This window comes from Trichoderma evansii (genome assembly GCF_050947405.1).
Source record: "Trichoderma evansii strain SZMC 28006 chromosome Unknown GGI43scaffold_27, whole genome shotgun sequence".
NCBI classification, from domain to species: domain Eukaryota; kingdom Fungi; phylum Ascomycota; class Sordariomycetes; order Hypocreales; family Hypocreaceae; genus Trichoderma; species Trichoderma evansii.
The window spans coordinates 231946-246187 of NW_028145179.1; the positions used below are offsets into that span (position 1 = coordinate 231946).

Sequence of the window (14242 nt, forward strand, 5' to 3'; positions counted from 1 at the left end):
TTCAATATTTTCTCAAGTAATAGTAAAACGGTTAAGCTAAGCTGTAGATAGTATTATGTATTTTCCAGCCTTTATGGGTACGTGTCCATATTACTCCATGTATTATACGGTATTTCGATATTTCCAATCAACAAGGTATAAACACGTTATATCTTGCAGACGCCGGCGCGCACCTCCCAGATCCTGTCTAGATCCTTCGTTATACTTGGTCCTAAGCCTTCCCTCTCGGCCTTCCCCATGTGTCGCATACTATCAGCAGCATCTCTGAACCCAGACGGCCCAACACCAGCTCCGGCCAAGGCAGCAAAGATAGCCATGAAGGCACTTTTCGGATCTTGAACAATGCTATAAGTCAGAAGGCCTAAATCACCAAGGTTGCCTACCAGCCTCAAAATGGAACGGATCGCTGTTAGGCCGGCCTCGCCAGCTACCTCTCCTATGATGGGGATGAAGAAAAGAAAGCTCGTGACGAAATTGATGATGAATGCCTCACGCTCCTCTTTTTGGATTTCATCGGCCTTTTTGATTATTGCTTCCATGTTCTCGACGGCAGCCTTGAGTGACAGGGCAGGCATGGTGGAAGCATCAAGCAAATCTGCCCAGAACCAGCCTCCATCCACGTCCATGTAGCTTTCGATTATCTCTAGACGTTCTACAAGGTCCTTCGTATTGTCATAGGATTTACCAATGAGATCTTTAGGATTGTATACCTTCATGTCATCTGAGCGTTCGGGATATTTGTAGTACCAATAATCCCAATCCTTCTGACACTGTCTGGGATCTTTTTTGTATTGGCAACTTGCTCCAGGCCAGACATCTCGACTTCCAAAAGTAATCCATGATTCATCAATGCCGTATTGCGAACCAATATCGTTGAAAAAACCATCCTTGTCTTTCAGATCATAGGTTGCGCTCATTAGGAGGTAGCCAGGCGGAAGAGCATTAAGCTCATATTTGAGAGTGTCTGGACATTTAACAGTTTCGGTCTGCATACCATTCTTGCACTCAGCGCCCTTTTTGCAATTGTTCAAGCAGCCACCCCATTGACAAGTATTGCAACATACTGCAGAATAGCTGCCCGTACACGTAAAGTATTTATCAGCGTTATCAAGCATGAAATGATCAATTTGTATAGGGATTTGTTCGGCGATATATTCGGAGTAGATTTTAAATTTTTCGTCGTAGCCATTGTTAACCAAATCCGTGTATTTTTCCAAGAAGCCATTCATCATTCTGATCTGTACTTGAGCGATATACTTTGTCACACACTCGGTAGGGATATCATCTTTAATGCTTTCAAGATCGTCGAGGTTGTGAATCTCAGCGTTGCAGTCTTCGTCCGAGTCGCTTATTATGGCTTCTCCATAGCCGCTAGAGAGAAAAGTCAGTATTAATAGGAGACTGAGTCACCAAATGGACACCTTGGGCAATTTCAGAGGCCACTTACTCGACATATTCCAGAAGATCAGCAGCCCAATCGGACGTTCCAGCAAAATTGTAACGGCTATAAGTAAGATATCGAATTTGCTTGTCCCGGTCGCTCATATAAGCTACCCATTCAGTATCGTCGTAAACTAGGTAGCTCGAGCCATCTTTTGACCACTGCTTAGTGTATTCACCAGAATCAATAATCTCCATAATTTCAGCGTTGGAAATATAGCCTGCCGTATTTGTGCAAATGCCTTTGGCGGCATTAGATATGCGAGGCGTGCCGGTGAATTTACACATTTCCCCTGTGCAGCCAGCTTCAGCCATCTTAAAAGATCTGCCGTAGCTAGCGACGCCAACAGCAATCTTATTTGAGGGTACGCCGGCTTTGGTAATCATAACCAGCGCATCATAGGTCTCAGTGATGTTGACGTGAGACCGTAAACAGCTACCAGTAGGACAACCTGGCGAAGTCCACTTGTTATCATAATCCCATTGTCCGTGGAGGTCATAGGTCATGTAGACAATATAATCAATAGTCTTGGACAAAAGGGCCACTGGAAATGCCTTAAGATACCAGTAAGAAGCTGGGGCTGCGAAAGAAACTGTCTTGGAGCTACCGAGAGCTGATTTAATAATTGTAAGGGCCTTGTAGTAGTCCATTCCAGCTTGAGGGTCACCTGCAGGGATATCGGGAATATCAGGGGCCTGAGGAGGATCAATTAATACGCAACGATCATATGGAATGAAGAGATGACAAATATGTTCAACTTACACCCGGGTATTCCCAATCAATGTCCACACCATCAAGCCCATGCTCTTGTATAAATGCCACAATACTATTCTTGAATGTTTCACGATTTGCGGGCTTCACAGCTTCACGGAGGATATTAAAAGTGCTAGGAGAAGCGCTAAAGTCCCAGCCTCCAAAGGATATAATCCTCTTTACCCCAGTCATGCTTTTAAAAGTCTCAAAGTCATCCTTAGCACCACTTACATCAACTTTGAAGTCAGCCGTGAGGTTTGCAAACGCAAAGTGAATATGCGTATAAACACTTGTGTCAATCTGGTCAACATCCATTGTTAAACAGTCGCGGTTCTTGTTCCAAGACTCAAAGTATGTAATGCGCATTGTTTTTTCAGGTGCTGGACCTTTAATAATTTCCGTGCCGCAGTTGCTAATACCTGAAGAAGACGTCAACATTTTGCTAACCAAAATAACCTATTTGGTTGCACTTACAACTATTCTTTTTAGGTGCGGAAGTACCAGGAGCACCAGTTTCAGACTTTGAAATTGTGCAGAAATCATCAGACATCCCACATTGACCCCAAACATTGCAGCAAACTTTCAAAGGGCACGGGTTCAGCGTGGACAAATCAGTTCCTGCTTTTGGCGCTTGGGTTCCTGGGACCTGTTTAATAGCGTCAGTTTATAGGATTAACTATTGAAAAATGGCAGAGGAACATACCGTAGGTCCGCATACGGCGTTTGAAACGGGCTCAGGCATAGGGGGAGATCCCTCACTAACGCATAGCTTAAACCCGAGTGCAAGCCGTTTGCATCCATTCCAGCCCCATGTTTTCTTATTGAAGCCTTCAATATCATCTGTGGTTAACCCCTGCGATGCAGCAATCTTGTCACAACCATCATCCGGCACAGTTTGATACGTGGCGCAGGATCCATCGGGGTTGGGCTTGGGGCGCAGATCAGGAAATTTGCCGTGACTACAGCACACAACTTGGCCCACCACCAGCGGCGTCGAACACAACTTGGGATTGTCGTTGACCTTTGAAAAGTCACTAAGCTTAAGACCGCACTTGCTGGCCAGTGAGCCACAGTCGTCACCGCTTTGAACTGATCTTGTCTTACACGTCCCATCGGAGTTTGGGCCTGGGATGCTATCTGGCAAAGTGCCTGGAGAGCAGCACACTACCTGATCAGCAACAAGAGTATTGCAGAATAGTATAGTAGGATTATACTTCTGCAGATCGGATAGGTTAACGCGGCATCTAGCCGCTATAGTAGAGCATCTGTCGCCAGCTTGTACTTTGGTGGTCTTGCATTCTGCCCGAGCAGCAATACGTGATTGATGCAATTGTGAGGCGATAGTAGTCATATTGGATAGAGTAGCAGTCTTATTGCCAAATGAGTCTTTGAGTGGCGGAACCCGCAGAGTGACCATCATCCAGTCTTGACTGTCATTGGTTTCAGATATGCATCTTCCGTCAGCCCAGGTCTTGACAGTGTTTTGCACGAATGGAAGGTTTTTCGAACTACTGGCGATGATACCAACGCCGTAATCCGCACCATGGTTATTGGGTTGGCATACTTGGAGCACTGTCGTTTGGGAAATGGAATTTGTCTCTGCATATTTCAGTAACCTGCTAAGTATGTCAAATGCCACTCCATGCTGATGTACTTCTACCCCAGCAAAGAGTCCAACAACCGAAGATTGAGAGTATCCGAATGCCATAGCATTATTAACGCAGGAAGGCTCCTGGGAGGCAAGATAACGGGCCATTTGATGACCAGCCGACAAGAAATCCTTGCTGTCAAAGCCCTGATCGTCCTCGTTCATTGAAGGATGGAACATGCGAACAGCAGAATTGACCATGACATGGTTGGGTGTTGAGCAAAGAGCCGCAGTTTTATCATCAGATGTGTAGGCTTGTTTGGTTTCTACGCCATATTCTGCCGTGCAAGCTCTAATACCAATGTTGGGATTTTGTTTCTCATCAACAGAGGTCTTGACAACAAAGTCGAGCAGCATAGTCTCATTGCACCAGGCAAGGCGCGCAGCATCAGAGAACAAAAACCATCCTGCACCATCACTACTATTCGCAGTCTGCGTGCATGATAGAGGACAGGCTTTCAGAGCTGGAATTTGCCGTTCATTGGCAGCAAGAAATTCCACCAGCTCGGGGTCTCCCTCAGCTTGTGAATCATTTAATGCAATCTCTCGGGGTACGATTTCCATGCTGGAACCGTAGTGGGCATGTGAGAGAGTAGCCTGAAAAATCAGGGATATGAGAAAGGACAGTAGCTGTGGCCGCATTTTGAAGGACAAAGGAGATTTCTAGATGCTATAAGAGCTCTTGGATGTGATAGAAATCAAATAAACAGATGATAGTGAAGCAATGGAAAAAGAAGAATATACAGCCATATAATAAGATAGACCAGAAAGAGAGAGTCGAATATAGCAGAAGAGTTAATTGAATGAATGGCAGTAGCTGGAGACCAATGCAAGAAGATCAAGCTGCCGTAGTGACAAGAGGTAGAAATAAAAATTTGGATTCACATGCTAACATAAAGCAGTAAGACTTTTGCATTGAGCCCTCCGTGAGTTATGGCCAATGAACCCCATATAGCCCACTTCAATAATCGCCGGCTTTAGCCGCACAAGTCCTCACAGGTACTCTATCGTCCAGAGTCTAGATTCCAATGCCCCGTCTACGGTCAGGCGTTCCACAATCGGGAAATTGGCCTGGGCGGCACGGTTTATAGTTGCATGGATCAGACGGCTCGGCTTCACTGGCGGAAATACAAGCAAAGATCCTACGTAGATAGTATAAACGACATCATATATGTACCGATTATTCCCTTCGCACGATTTTACGCAAGCGACTTCCCAGCATCAACACACTCGCTTACTTTGGTTTTGTTGACCATCAGCTGAATCACTACCATCTACGGCCTAGCCACTACTACACTCGCAATGCGGATCTTGTTCTTTCTCGCCATCGCCTACTTTTCGGCCATCGCCTGGGCTGGAGGATACGCGGGATGTCTAGAGCGAGTCATGTTTTTCCAGGCATACGAAATTGATGGATTATTGCCAACAGGGCAAACAATAGGCTACAAGTGCGTGAAATGGGACTTCAACAAAAAGAATTGCAAGAATAACCAATGGGTGGCATGTGAGGGAGATTCTCCAGGGCAAAGGTGTACATTCAAAAAATTAATATCGCAAATTGATCCGAAGGCACCCAATCCCGAGAACTGGCCCGTATACACTAATCATGAGCTGGACGCCAAGAAGACGGCATTGAACTGTCTGAAGGAATATAAGGCCAGGGAGAAGATACCTAATATTTATCCCTCAGACATTATGCTACTCGGCAATCGCGACTACAAGGCGGGAGTCACAGAATTGGGCAAAAGGGTTGACGATAGATGGAAGGCTATGGACAGAGATGCAAAGGAAGCCAACAGGCCAGCATTCACTGCTTTTGATAACAACATTGACGAGATCATTAGAGCGAGGAGGGGGGATACCGGAGTGCGAATGTATAATAAAGCAGTGGCGGAGTTGGAACAGCTCGAGAATGTCACTCTCAAAGTCGAAGATTTGGGCGATAATCCCGACCCTGATGAGACAGATCCAAAGAAAAAAAGGTGGAAAGAGGTTAAGTGGGTCGAAACCCAACAAATCGCCGTGGAGCATGGCATAGAGGATGGAGCAAACAAGGTCAAACAATGGGTGCGGAATTACATTCTCACAGATCCTTTTGAGAAACCCCATCGCATCATGATAAAAGGCTTCAAAGCCATCGTCGATGGGCGAAACCTGTGTCGATAGGTTGGATTGCCAATGCTTCTTGAAGAAGAAATAATATCACATTCATCAACTGTACTATTCATGGCCGTTAGAAACTACATGTACCTTCCCATTTTTTTTAAAATATATATATATATCTATCTATTAGGTACCCGTATTAATTATGATTTGCATTTATATTTTTTAGAATTTTCTGCTACTTCATTCACCCTTTCTCCCTTTATTCTCAATTACAATATCTTTTCATTGTTCATTGCATCTCCGCTGGTTCTCAGCCCAGGTAATCTTTTCATCCGTCTCTACGTCAATAAACCACACCCTATCTGTCGGACATGGCCAGTAGAAGCGTTCTTCGTCTGGATCATCCCAGTCTATCTCGGCATCATTTCGGACAACTATGAGTTCTTCTATGTTGGAAAACATCTCCAATTCAAGTTGCTCATCATAAAAGTAGCAATCGTCCACCTCACGTGCGAATTTAAGCCAACGAATACGCGGTGCCTCGGGTTTCATCCAGGTGAAGCGAGACTTATCAATGGAAATGATGTCCAAGTCAAAGTTCACCCAGACATACCGAGGCTCAGTGCCACCAGTAAAGGCGCGCTCGTATTTCCGAGCAATGGCACTGCGAGCTTCGCGGCAAGTATGGAGTGCGGCCGGTACCGGTGTAGGTGAGGTCGCATATACCAGTGCAGGCGGGGCATCCCATATGGCTTCATAGAAGTCTCTTCCGTCGCTCTCATCAACAACCAAGATGTACTTGAAGCGAACCTCGACGGTGCGGCGTGGTTCAATGGTCAATAGCCAAATCTGTGAGCGGAGCTCCAAGGGGAGACTGGAAAAGTTTTTCATTGGTGTGTTGGAAGTTGGTAAGAGGCATTAATTTAAGGTTAAAGGTGCGTTGGAAGGAACCAACATTGAAAGGAAATGGGACCTGCGGTTGAAGAATTTTGCTGAACAATATATAATGTGTCCGAGGTTGCACTGAGGCTCATATACGGTGAGGAACTTTTGCCAGGTGCGTCTCCACTTCTGCTGAGAGATCTATTCGCATGTGACCGTGCCCTGCCTCCTTTGTTAAATGAATGGATGAAGCACAATAAGTGCTCGTTGTTGAAAAGAGCTTTAAGAGTGTAAACTACTTTAATGACCAATTGCTAGGGGCCAAAAGAGAAGATTACTCCGAAAGCTGGATGGTTAGTAGTGTGAGCAAAGGGTCGAGAAAGCTTCAACTTAAGCTTATTCATTTCACGCCCGAGCTGCAACGGAAATTAATGGCAATTTAAACCGCTAGCCGCAAAGCCTTGCTCTAGTACCATTCCATCTTCCTAAAAAGGAGGTTGCATCGACGCTAAAATAAAGTGCGTGGCCCTCGTCTAAGTCGCTCCCACCAGAACGCGAGCGCCCAGGATGAGCCAGAGAATATTATACGAGACGCAGGTCTTACCTCTTCCCAGCTGACCTGTTCCCAGCTCGCTTCACTTGTTTCACTCAAGCTTTACGCACTTGTCTCCATCATGAAGAACGCTCTGATTTCTTTTGCGGTCGTCGCTCTCAGCTCGCGGCTTTGTGTCGCGACGCCATACCCTCTATTGCAATATGACCCTGCCACAACCAAAGACTGCGTCGATTGGATCAATAACCCCGGCGACAAAACCTGTAAAGAAGTCAGGGATTATTTTGACCTCACGCCCGAAGAATTCGCCCAATGGAATCCATCTGTGGGCGTCAATTGCGACAAACTCTGGATAGTAGCTTCATATTGCATCTTGACTCACCAGAAGCTAAGCCAGTTGTTGGCTACAATGACCTCTACAACTACGTCTAGTACAATACCTATCACCACTACAACGTCGACGACAGCTTTGCGGCCATCTCCAACCGCATGGAGAGAACTTGGTTGCTATGCCGATAGGCCGAACCGGTCAATCCTCGCCAAGCTCGTCAGCGATAAAGACGGAGATGCCGCTCTCACGATCCCCAAATGCCAGGACACCTGCTACCGTTTGAATTACGAATATGCAGGCGTCAAGGCAGGCAATCAGTGTTGGTGTAGTGGCTATGTCGCTGGTGAATGGACGCCGCACAAGACCGACTGCAACATGGCCTGTACAGGTGACGCGACGAAGAACTGCGGAGGCAAGGATTGCCTAAATGTTTTCGGGGCCGTCAAACCAGACCCAGCATCAAGGTACACTACCAGCACTGGCATAAGCACTGACATAAGCACCGACATAAGCACCGCCACAAGCACTCACAGCGCCACTATCAGCACTCATACAGCTGGTGCTGCTCAGCCGAGCGAAGCTAGTTCTGGAGCGATGAAGAACATTGGTTTCTTGTAGAGGAGGATTGCTGTGTACTTTTAAACTCGTTGATAGTTTTAATTCAAATGGTTTACCTGCGTTCCTTGAGATATGCTTTTTACCAATAAACATAACAATCCTTCGTAAGAGTTTCTGGAAAGGAAGCACTATCTGAGGGTTACGTCTATTGATTGGTCAGACTCTACCCTACATGTCCAATTTACAAGTTGCGATATCTTGAGATAGTGAAAACTAACTAAAGATGCAATGGAATTTTTCTTCTGGCATTAACGCTGCGATTCAACCAAAGTAAAAAATCAAACTCCCAAACAATCAGTGGTTCTGGGAATCATGTACTGGAAGACCTTGGCAATCTAACTTTGGTTTCATGCAGAGTTGACAGTCGCCGACAACGCTACTGTATGGGAAACGAGAAATACGCCTCACAGAAACTAGATGGCCTAGGCCTCAACACGACTCCGTAATGAAGAGGAATTGGCAAGCCATCCTCATTTGTGAGACCTACTTGAGCTAGACCTTGGCGTCAGTCGGCTCGCCGCGGCTACTATTCTGCGCGATTAATCCTTTATTCGGATCTCGGGTATTAAGCCATGATGAAGAGGAAAGCAGATCAGTTCGGATGGAATCCGAGAATCCACAGAACCCCTGACATGTACCTCCAAGTATCAACAAGGGTCCTGCGGCTCGCATCCCTACGTTATACCAAATGGGGACTGTTCCGCGCTGCATAATCCCTGTGCTGTAATTTTGGCAGACAAGACTCATGAGAATGCTTCAAAGATTCTTGCCATATGTGGCGGGCTTTGCATACGAGATTGCGTTTTTATTCTCGTTTGACTCATACTGAAAATTTTTGCAAGATGTCAACCAACAACATGAGCTGACATGAGAAGCTGAATACGAAGGATAATCTCCGCAGTGGCATGTGCCCTTTGAACATGTCCGACAAACCGTAGAAGTTCATTCGTCCATTTCTATAATGCATTATAAATGTGGAAATAAGGAGGCTTCTGTCGTTTTTGACGAGGAAATCCACTGCTCTTTTTGTCTTGTCTGATTAAATCCGTTCAAACGATGCGAGTCTTGACACCGCTCCTTGCGGCATCTGTTGTACAGATTGCAGTGGCTCATCCCAACGGTCGTCGAGATGTCAAGCCAAAATACCCTTTTGACCCCTCCACCACCAAATATTGTACTTTTTGGTATGACAATGACGACGGAAGCGTTGCATGCGAGGATGTGCCGTCCACGCTGCTCGTCAGTAACGATAACTGGCTACGCTGGGTGAGTGGGCTTATTCACTCTGAAGCCTAAACTGGGAGTGTATAACTAAGACAATATCTTTCTAGAATCCCGAGATAGCCGCCTCATGCAACAACTTTATCACTGGGAGGTCATATTGTATTGAAGCCACAAATGAACCCTCTATCCCAACAACGCCAAAATCTACTACTCTACCCCTGCCCAGCGCATCCAAATCGATTACACCGCCGTCTTCCACCACAACAAAACCTAGCAAGTAAGTGCTTCTGCTGTCTTTTTTTTTTTTTTTTTTTTTTGACATATAAGTTGTCATATGGGGCTTTAAAATGCTAATTAGATCCAATTAGTGGCATCACGACTCCTACCCCAACTCAAGTAGGAATGGTTGACAACTGCAACGCCTTCTATCTCGTTCAGAGCGGTGATTCTTGCCAAGATATTGCGGATAAAAATGGAATCACTATAGATGAATTCGTTTCGTGGAACAAAGGCGTTGGGGGAACTAGGTGCAGTGGTCTATGGGCTGAGAATTATGTGTGCATTTCCATCATTGGCCGTCCTTCCACCCCTACAAAGCCCGGTAACGGTATTCAAACGCCATCGCCCGTTCAGCCTGATATAATAGATACTTGCAGCAAGTTCTATTATATCAAGGAAGGGCAGTCTTGTGACACCATCGCAGACGAAAACGGCATCACGGTCAAAGACTTGGCGAGCTGGAACAGGAAAGCTGGCCCCAATTGCTCTGGCATGTGGGCAAACACATATGCTTGTGTGTCTGTGATTAGCAGTTATGATTTTGAGGCAGGAAATATGGCTGGATGGAATGTTATCGACGGCACATACTCGGCTGACACAAAGGCGTTGGTCGCTGGCAGCTCACAAGGTGGCAAGGCTATTGTCAACGCCCAGATGAATGATTTCATCATGAGGGCTGAAGTCACATTATCCGGCCAAAGTGGCAATGCCGGTCTTCTATTCCGTGCATCCAACGTCGGACGTGGTGTTGATTCTTACCAGGGCTATTATGTCGGCATCAGCAGCGAGAAAGGGGGGTCCATAACTCTCGGCCGAGCTGATAATAATTGGAACCAGCTCAGCAGCGTCAAAGCTGATATCCAGCCCGGGAAAAAGTATATTGTGATTGTTGAAGCTGCTGGTGACAACATCTTTGTCAGCTTAAACACGCGCAGCGACAGGAGAATCTCCGTTAGAGATGGTACCTTTCGCGCCGGAAGCTGTGGCGTTCGTGTCTATCAGACCGGTGCAACATTTGACAACATCTACATTGCACCCATGGTATATGATGGTTTTGAAAAGAACATGGTCGGTTGGACCATTGTGGACGGCGGTTTCGATGGCCGAAATGGAGTTATGACTGTCCCCAAGGTTCATACCGCCAAGGCTGTTCTCAGCACCGCCTTCAAAGACTTCACCTTCGACGTCGACGTGACATTGACTTCTAGCGATGGAAACGCAGGCATCATATTTCGCGCATCCGACGTCCATGAGGGCGCTGATAGTTACCGAGGATACTACCTTGGTATTCAGCGCACTCAGGTTACACTCGGTCGCGCACAAAACAATTGGACTGAGTTGAAGAACGCCAAGATGGATATCCAGCCAAACACAACACATCACATACGTGTTGTCGCGTCGGGAAACACTCTGACTGTTTATGTTGACGATATGTCACACGCTCAAATCACTCAGAGTGACGGCACTTTCTCATCTGGTGTAGTCGGCGCGCGTGTGTATGAAGCAGGAGCCATCTATGACAACTTCGAGATTGTGCCCCAACAAAGCCTGGGCCCAATCTTATAGAGTAGACCTGCTGTGTATGCGATAGTGTGTTTCTCAGCTAACTGCTGGGCGAAATATTAATTGTGTACGGAATAGTAAAAGCTGCATTATTTTTAATCTGTGTGTGAAGTACTGCATTGTTAGTGAGGCGTGTTTTGGTAGAGCCAAGATATATACATGTCCCAGTAACCTACGTGCCAATCGTCATGTATGTGCTATATTGCAACGCTCATTCAATGGAGTTGGAAATGGCTTATAAGTGTATTATCCTTTCTTTGGGCGACGAATAGCCCATCTTCCCATTAAATGGCGTACGGAATACATCAAATAGAACAACTCAGATATGGATGCGCAGTGAAATGTCCCTTACAGTATAAGGGTTGTTACTAGATCTGTATATTCCAGGAACTGCGAAAGGCTGGCCTCGGTAGCCTCGTAGCCTTTTCCATGCTTCTCAAATATAACCCCAATAGCTTGCTCCACCTCAGCTGATTTGCCAGAAGCAAGCTTACCAAACACAACAACTTAACAGAATGCAAAAACTAACTAAAAAAACAAAGCTATACTAGTATTCTTGATAAATCCATACAACTCTAGTAGATTTACTTGGCTTTAAGGGTCCTTGAAGAAGATAACCTGCACTGTGATATCGTCTCTCACATATCGGCTAGTAGGTGTAGTTACTGTCATCGAGCCACAAAACATAGCCCTTCTCGTCCCTCCCAGCGCATTCTTAACCAAGCACACCGCCGCATTGTCGAGATCTTCTATAGCAAAATGTTCGGGTGTCGCCTTGTAAGATGGCCATCCCTCATCGTCTATTGTGTAGCCTGTGGTCTTGACATCTACAACAGCTTCTGGTTTGCCTAGACGTCGCGCTGAGAGCCAGCGGGAGACACAAGTCACAGCATCCTCGTTAGACATGACATCCCAGAGCCCATCTGATGCGAGTATGACAAAGTCTGAAGTTTGGACGGAGCGGGTGGTAACCTCCGGGGTAGCAATCATGTAAGGCGGTGTTTTGGACTTGGGACGAGGATCAGTGCCGTGATAATTTGATTTGAGAAAGTTCAAAAACTCATTGGGCCATTTCCACCTATGGTCACCGAAACCCCGAGTGATGGCAATCCCCATGAGCCTACCCGTTTTGGGACTAAGAATATCGTCTCCTTCTCCAGGGTGCTCGGCGTTCAACCTTTTGACTTCATCTTTGTTGAATCCTGTTTGGTCCTCACTCAGAGCGGAAGCCACAAAGCTACCCGACTCTGAAGACCAGGATCCGAGAACTGCACGTGAGTCGCCTGTCACGGCGGTACGCAGCACAGATGACTTGGGGTCATAGATACATAGCAGAGCACAAGAACCAGCGATTGCTGGTGCAAGAGCAGCTATGACTTCGGCGGACCCAGGCTCGTAACCTGCTTCAGCGGCCTTGCGGGCAGTACCCAAAATTCTGTCATCAAGGCTGGTGAAGGCTCTTTTGATTGCAGCATCGATAACATCGCCCGAGGTCGGGGCCGAGACATTGGAGAGCGCCGTTGAAACATACGGGATGAGCGCCTGCTTCAGTACCTTTGAGGTAGCCCAGCCACTATGATTCAGGTCAGTCTCGATACTCCCCAGAATCAGGAGTTCACGTACGAGTGTCCATCATAAACACCCGCATACAGCGCCGTCCTGCCCTGAACACCTTTCCCAACAGCAACAGACCACTCATCCTCAACAGGGTCATTGCTGGCGACGCGGACGACATCAACGCGGCCTTTTTGTCCATCTTTGTCATCAAAGACGAACGACTGAGCCTGCTCCCGTAACTTTTGGTTCGCTGCTTTCAAGTCTAGGATGGGCACAGGCGAGAGTACCGAAATTTCGTCTTCAGAGGAAACGAGTTTAAGAAGAGGGACAGTCGCTGTCTTGGTCCCTGTGCCGCTATTGAGCCAGAAGTATCCTCCGCCAGCAGCGACAGCCGCACATGCCCCCCAAAGCAAGATGTTTGGACGTGGTGGTGCAGATTTTGGCGCCTGGGAATCAGACAGCCAACGTCGAGAAAGTTGCTGAGGGGCCGTGACACTGTGTCTGCCGGGCGTGATCCTCGCACCCAGGCGAGCCGTAGTGAGACGCAACATGACTTTGGTGGCTAATTGGCTGAAAGATGTAGAGCGTGCGGGGAAGTGAAGAGCAAGACGTGAGGTTGGAGTCCTTGTCAACGGATTCACGGTCATAGATTCACGGTCACTCTGAGAGGTCACGAGACTTGAGCAGAAGGACGAACAATGCCCATGTATACCAGGCAATTTCACAGGCACAGTGAGAAAAAGTGGTCCATTTGGCCCAACTGCGCCTCCTCTAGATCTAGCATAATCACGCAGAAACCAAGATCTTGTACAGAAGTTGTCATTCGCCCCATTTTCTCCGCTTATAATATTGATTATTATATTGATTATTGATTAGCTTTTCGTACAACCCGAGAGCGGGAGAGCGGCCACCTGCCGCACTAACCGCTTCTCCAGATGCCCAAATGGGGAGCCCAGGGTTAGTGAGGATAGTTTGGGTTAGTATACGGAGTAGCCTGGGGGCTTGGACATCTTCCAGATTAGCACCGACTGCACTGACTGCTACTCAGCGAATTTGCACCATTGCTGTATTTTAAAAAAGAAAGGTCACAGCAGGGTTGTATAAGAAGTGAGTAGTATTTCGCTTTTCATTTTTCGTTTCGTAACTACGACTAATTTAGTTTTAGTTACTAATAACGAATACTATTAGGTTTCTCCAGTCTGGATTATATGCTATGTGCTGATATTTCAGGCATCCAGTAATAGAGATATGGCATATTATAAGCTGATCTAATCGCCAAGTATCTCA

At 46.6% G+C, this 14242-nt stretch overlaps 6 protein-coding genes across 6 annotated transcripts; 3 read left to right on the forward strand and 3 right to left on the reverse strand.

The window, feature by feature from the left end:
* Window positions 1–16: 16 nt before the first annotated feature.
* Window positions 17–4589, reverse strand: GGI43DRAFT_222984 (putative glycosyl hydrolase, family 18). Its single transcript, XM_083200392.1, has 5 exons — window positions 2898–4589; window positions 2669–2840; window positions 2204–2613; window positions 1448–2136; window positions 17–1371 (listed from the first exon to the last, which is right to left on the reverse strand). The coding sequence occupies exons 1-5, from the start codon at window positions 4482–4484 to the stop codon at window positions 147–149; spliced, it is 4083 nt and encodes a 1360-aa protein (XP_083056364.1). The 5' UTR covers window positions 4485–4589; the 3' UTR covers window positions 17–146.
* Window positions 4590–4996: 407 nt separating this feature from the next.
* On the forward strand, window positions 4997–6068 carry GGI43DRAFT_416207 (uncharacterized protein). Its single transcript, XM_083207253.1, has one exon. It carries the CDS (start codon window positions 5145–5147, stop codon window positions 6006–6008), a length of 864 nt encoding a protein of 287 aa, XP_083056365.1. The 5' UTR covers window positions 4997–5144; the 3' UTR covers window positions 6009–6068.
* Window positions 6069–6119: 51 nt separating this feature from the next.
* Window positions 6120–7280, reverse strand: GGI43DRAFT_222997 (2EXR domain-containing protein). Its single transcript, XM_083200394.1, has one exon. It carries the CDS (start codon window positions 6837–6839, stop codon window positions 6231–6233), a length of 609 nt encoding a protein of 202 aa, XP_083056366.1. The 5' UTR covers window positions 6840–7280; the 3' UTR covers window positions 6120–6230.
* GGI43DRAFT_222994 (WSC domain-containing protein) lies at window positions 7244–8518 on the forward strand. Its single transcript, XM_083200393.1, has one exon. The coding sequence runs from the start codon at window positions 7505–7507 to the stop codon at window positions 8330–8332; it is 828 nt and encodes a 275-aa protein (XP_083056367.1). The 5' UTR covers window positions 7244–7504; the 3' UTR covers window positions 8333–8518.
* Window positions 8519–9388: 870 nt separating this feature from the next.
* GGI43DRAFT_430727 (3-keto-disaccharide hydrolase) lies at window positions 9389–11538 on the forward strand (the record flags this gene model as incomplete). The annotated part of the gene is made up of 3 exons (XM_083209307.1): window positions 9389–9598; window positions 9664–9833; window positions 9925–11538. The coding sequence occupies 3 exons, from the start codon at window positions 9389–9391 to the stop codon at window positions 11399–11401; spliced, it is 1857 nt and encodes a 618-aa protein (XP_083056368.1). The 3' UTR covers window positions 11402–11538.
* A 152-nt stretch (window positions 11539–11690) lies between these two features.
* GGI43DRAFT_416210 (phosphatase 2C-like domain-containing protein) lies at window positions 11691–14064 on the reverse strand. Its single transcript, XM_083207254.1, has 3 exons — window positions 13832–14064; window positions 13022–13770; window positions 11691–12971 (listed from the first exon to the last, which is right to left on the reverse strand). Exons 2-3 carry the CDS (start codon window positions 13600–13602, stop codon window positions 11993–11995), a joined length of 1560 nt encoding a protein of 519 aa, XP_083056369.1. The 5' UTR covers window positions 13603–13770; window positions 13832–14064; the 3' UTR covers window positions 11691–11992.
* Window positions 14065–14242: the final 178 nt, after the last annotated feature.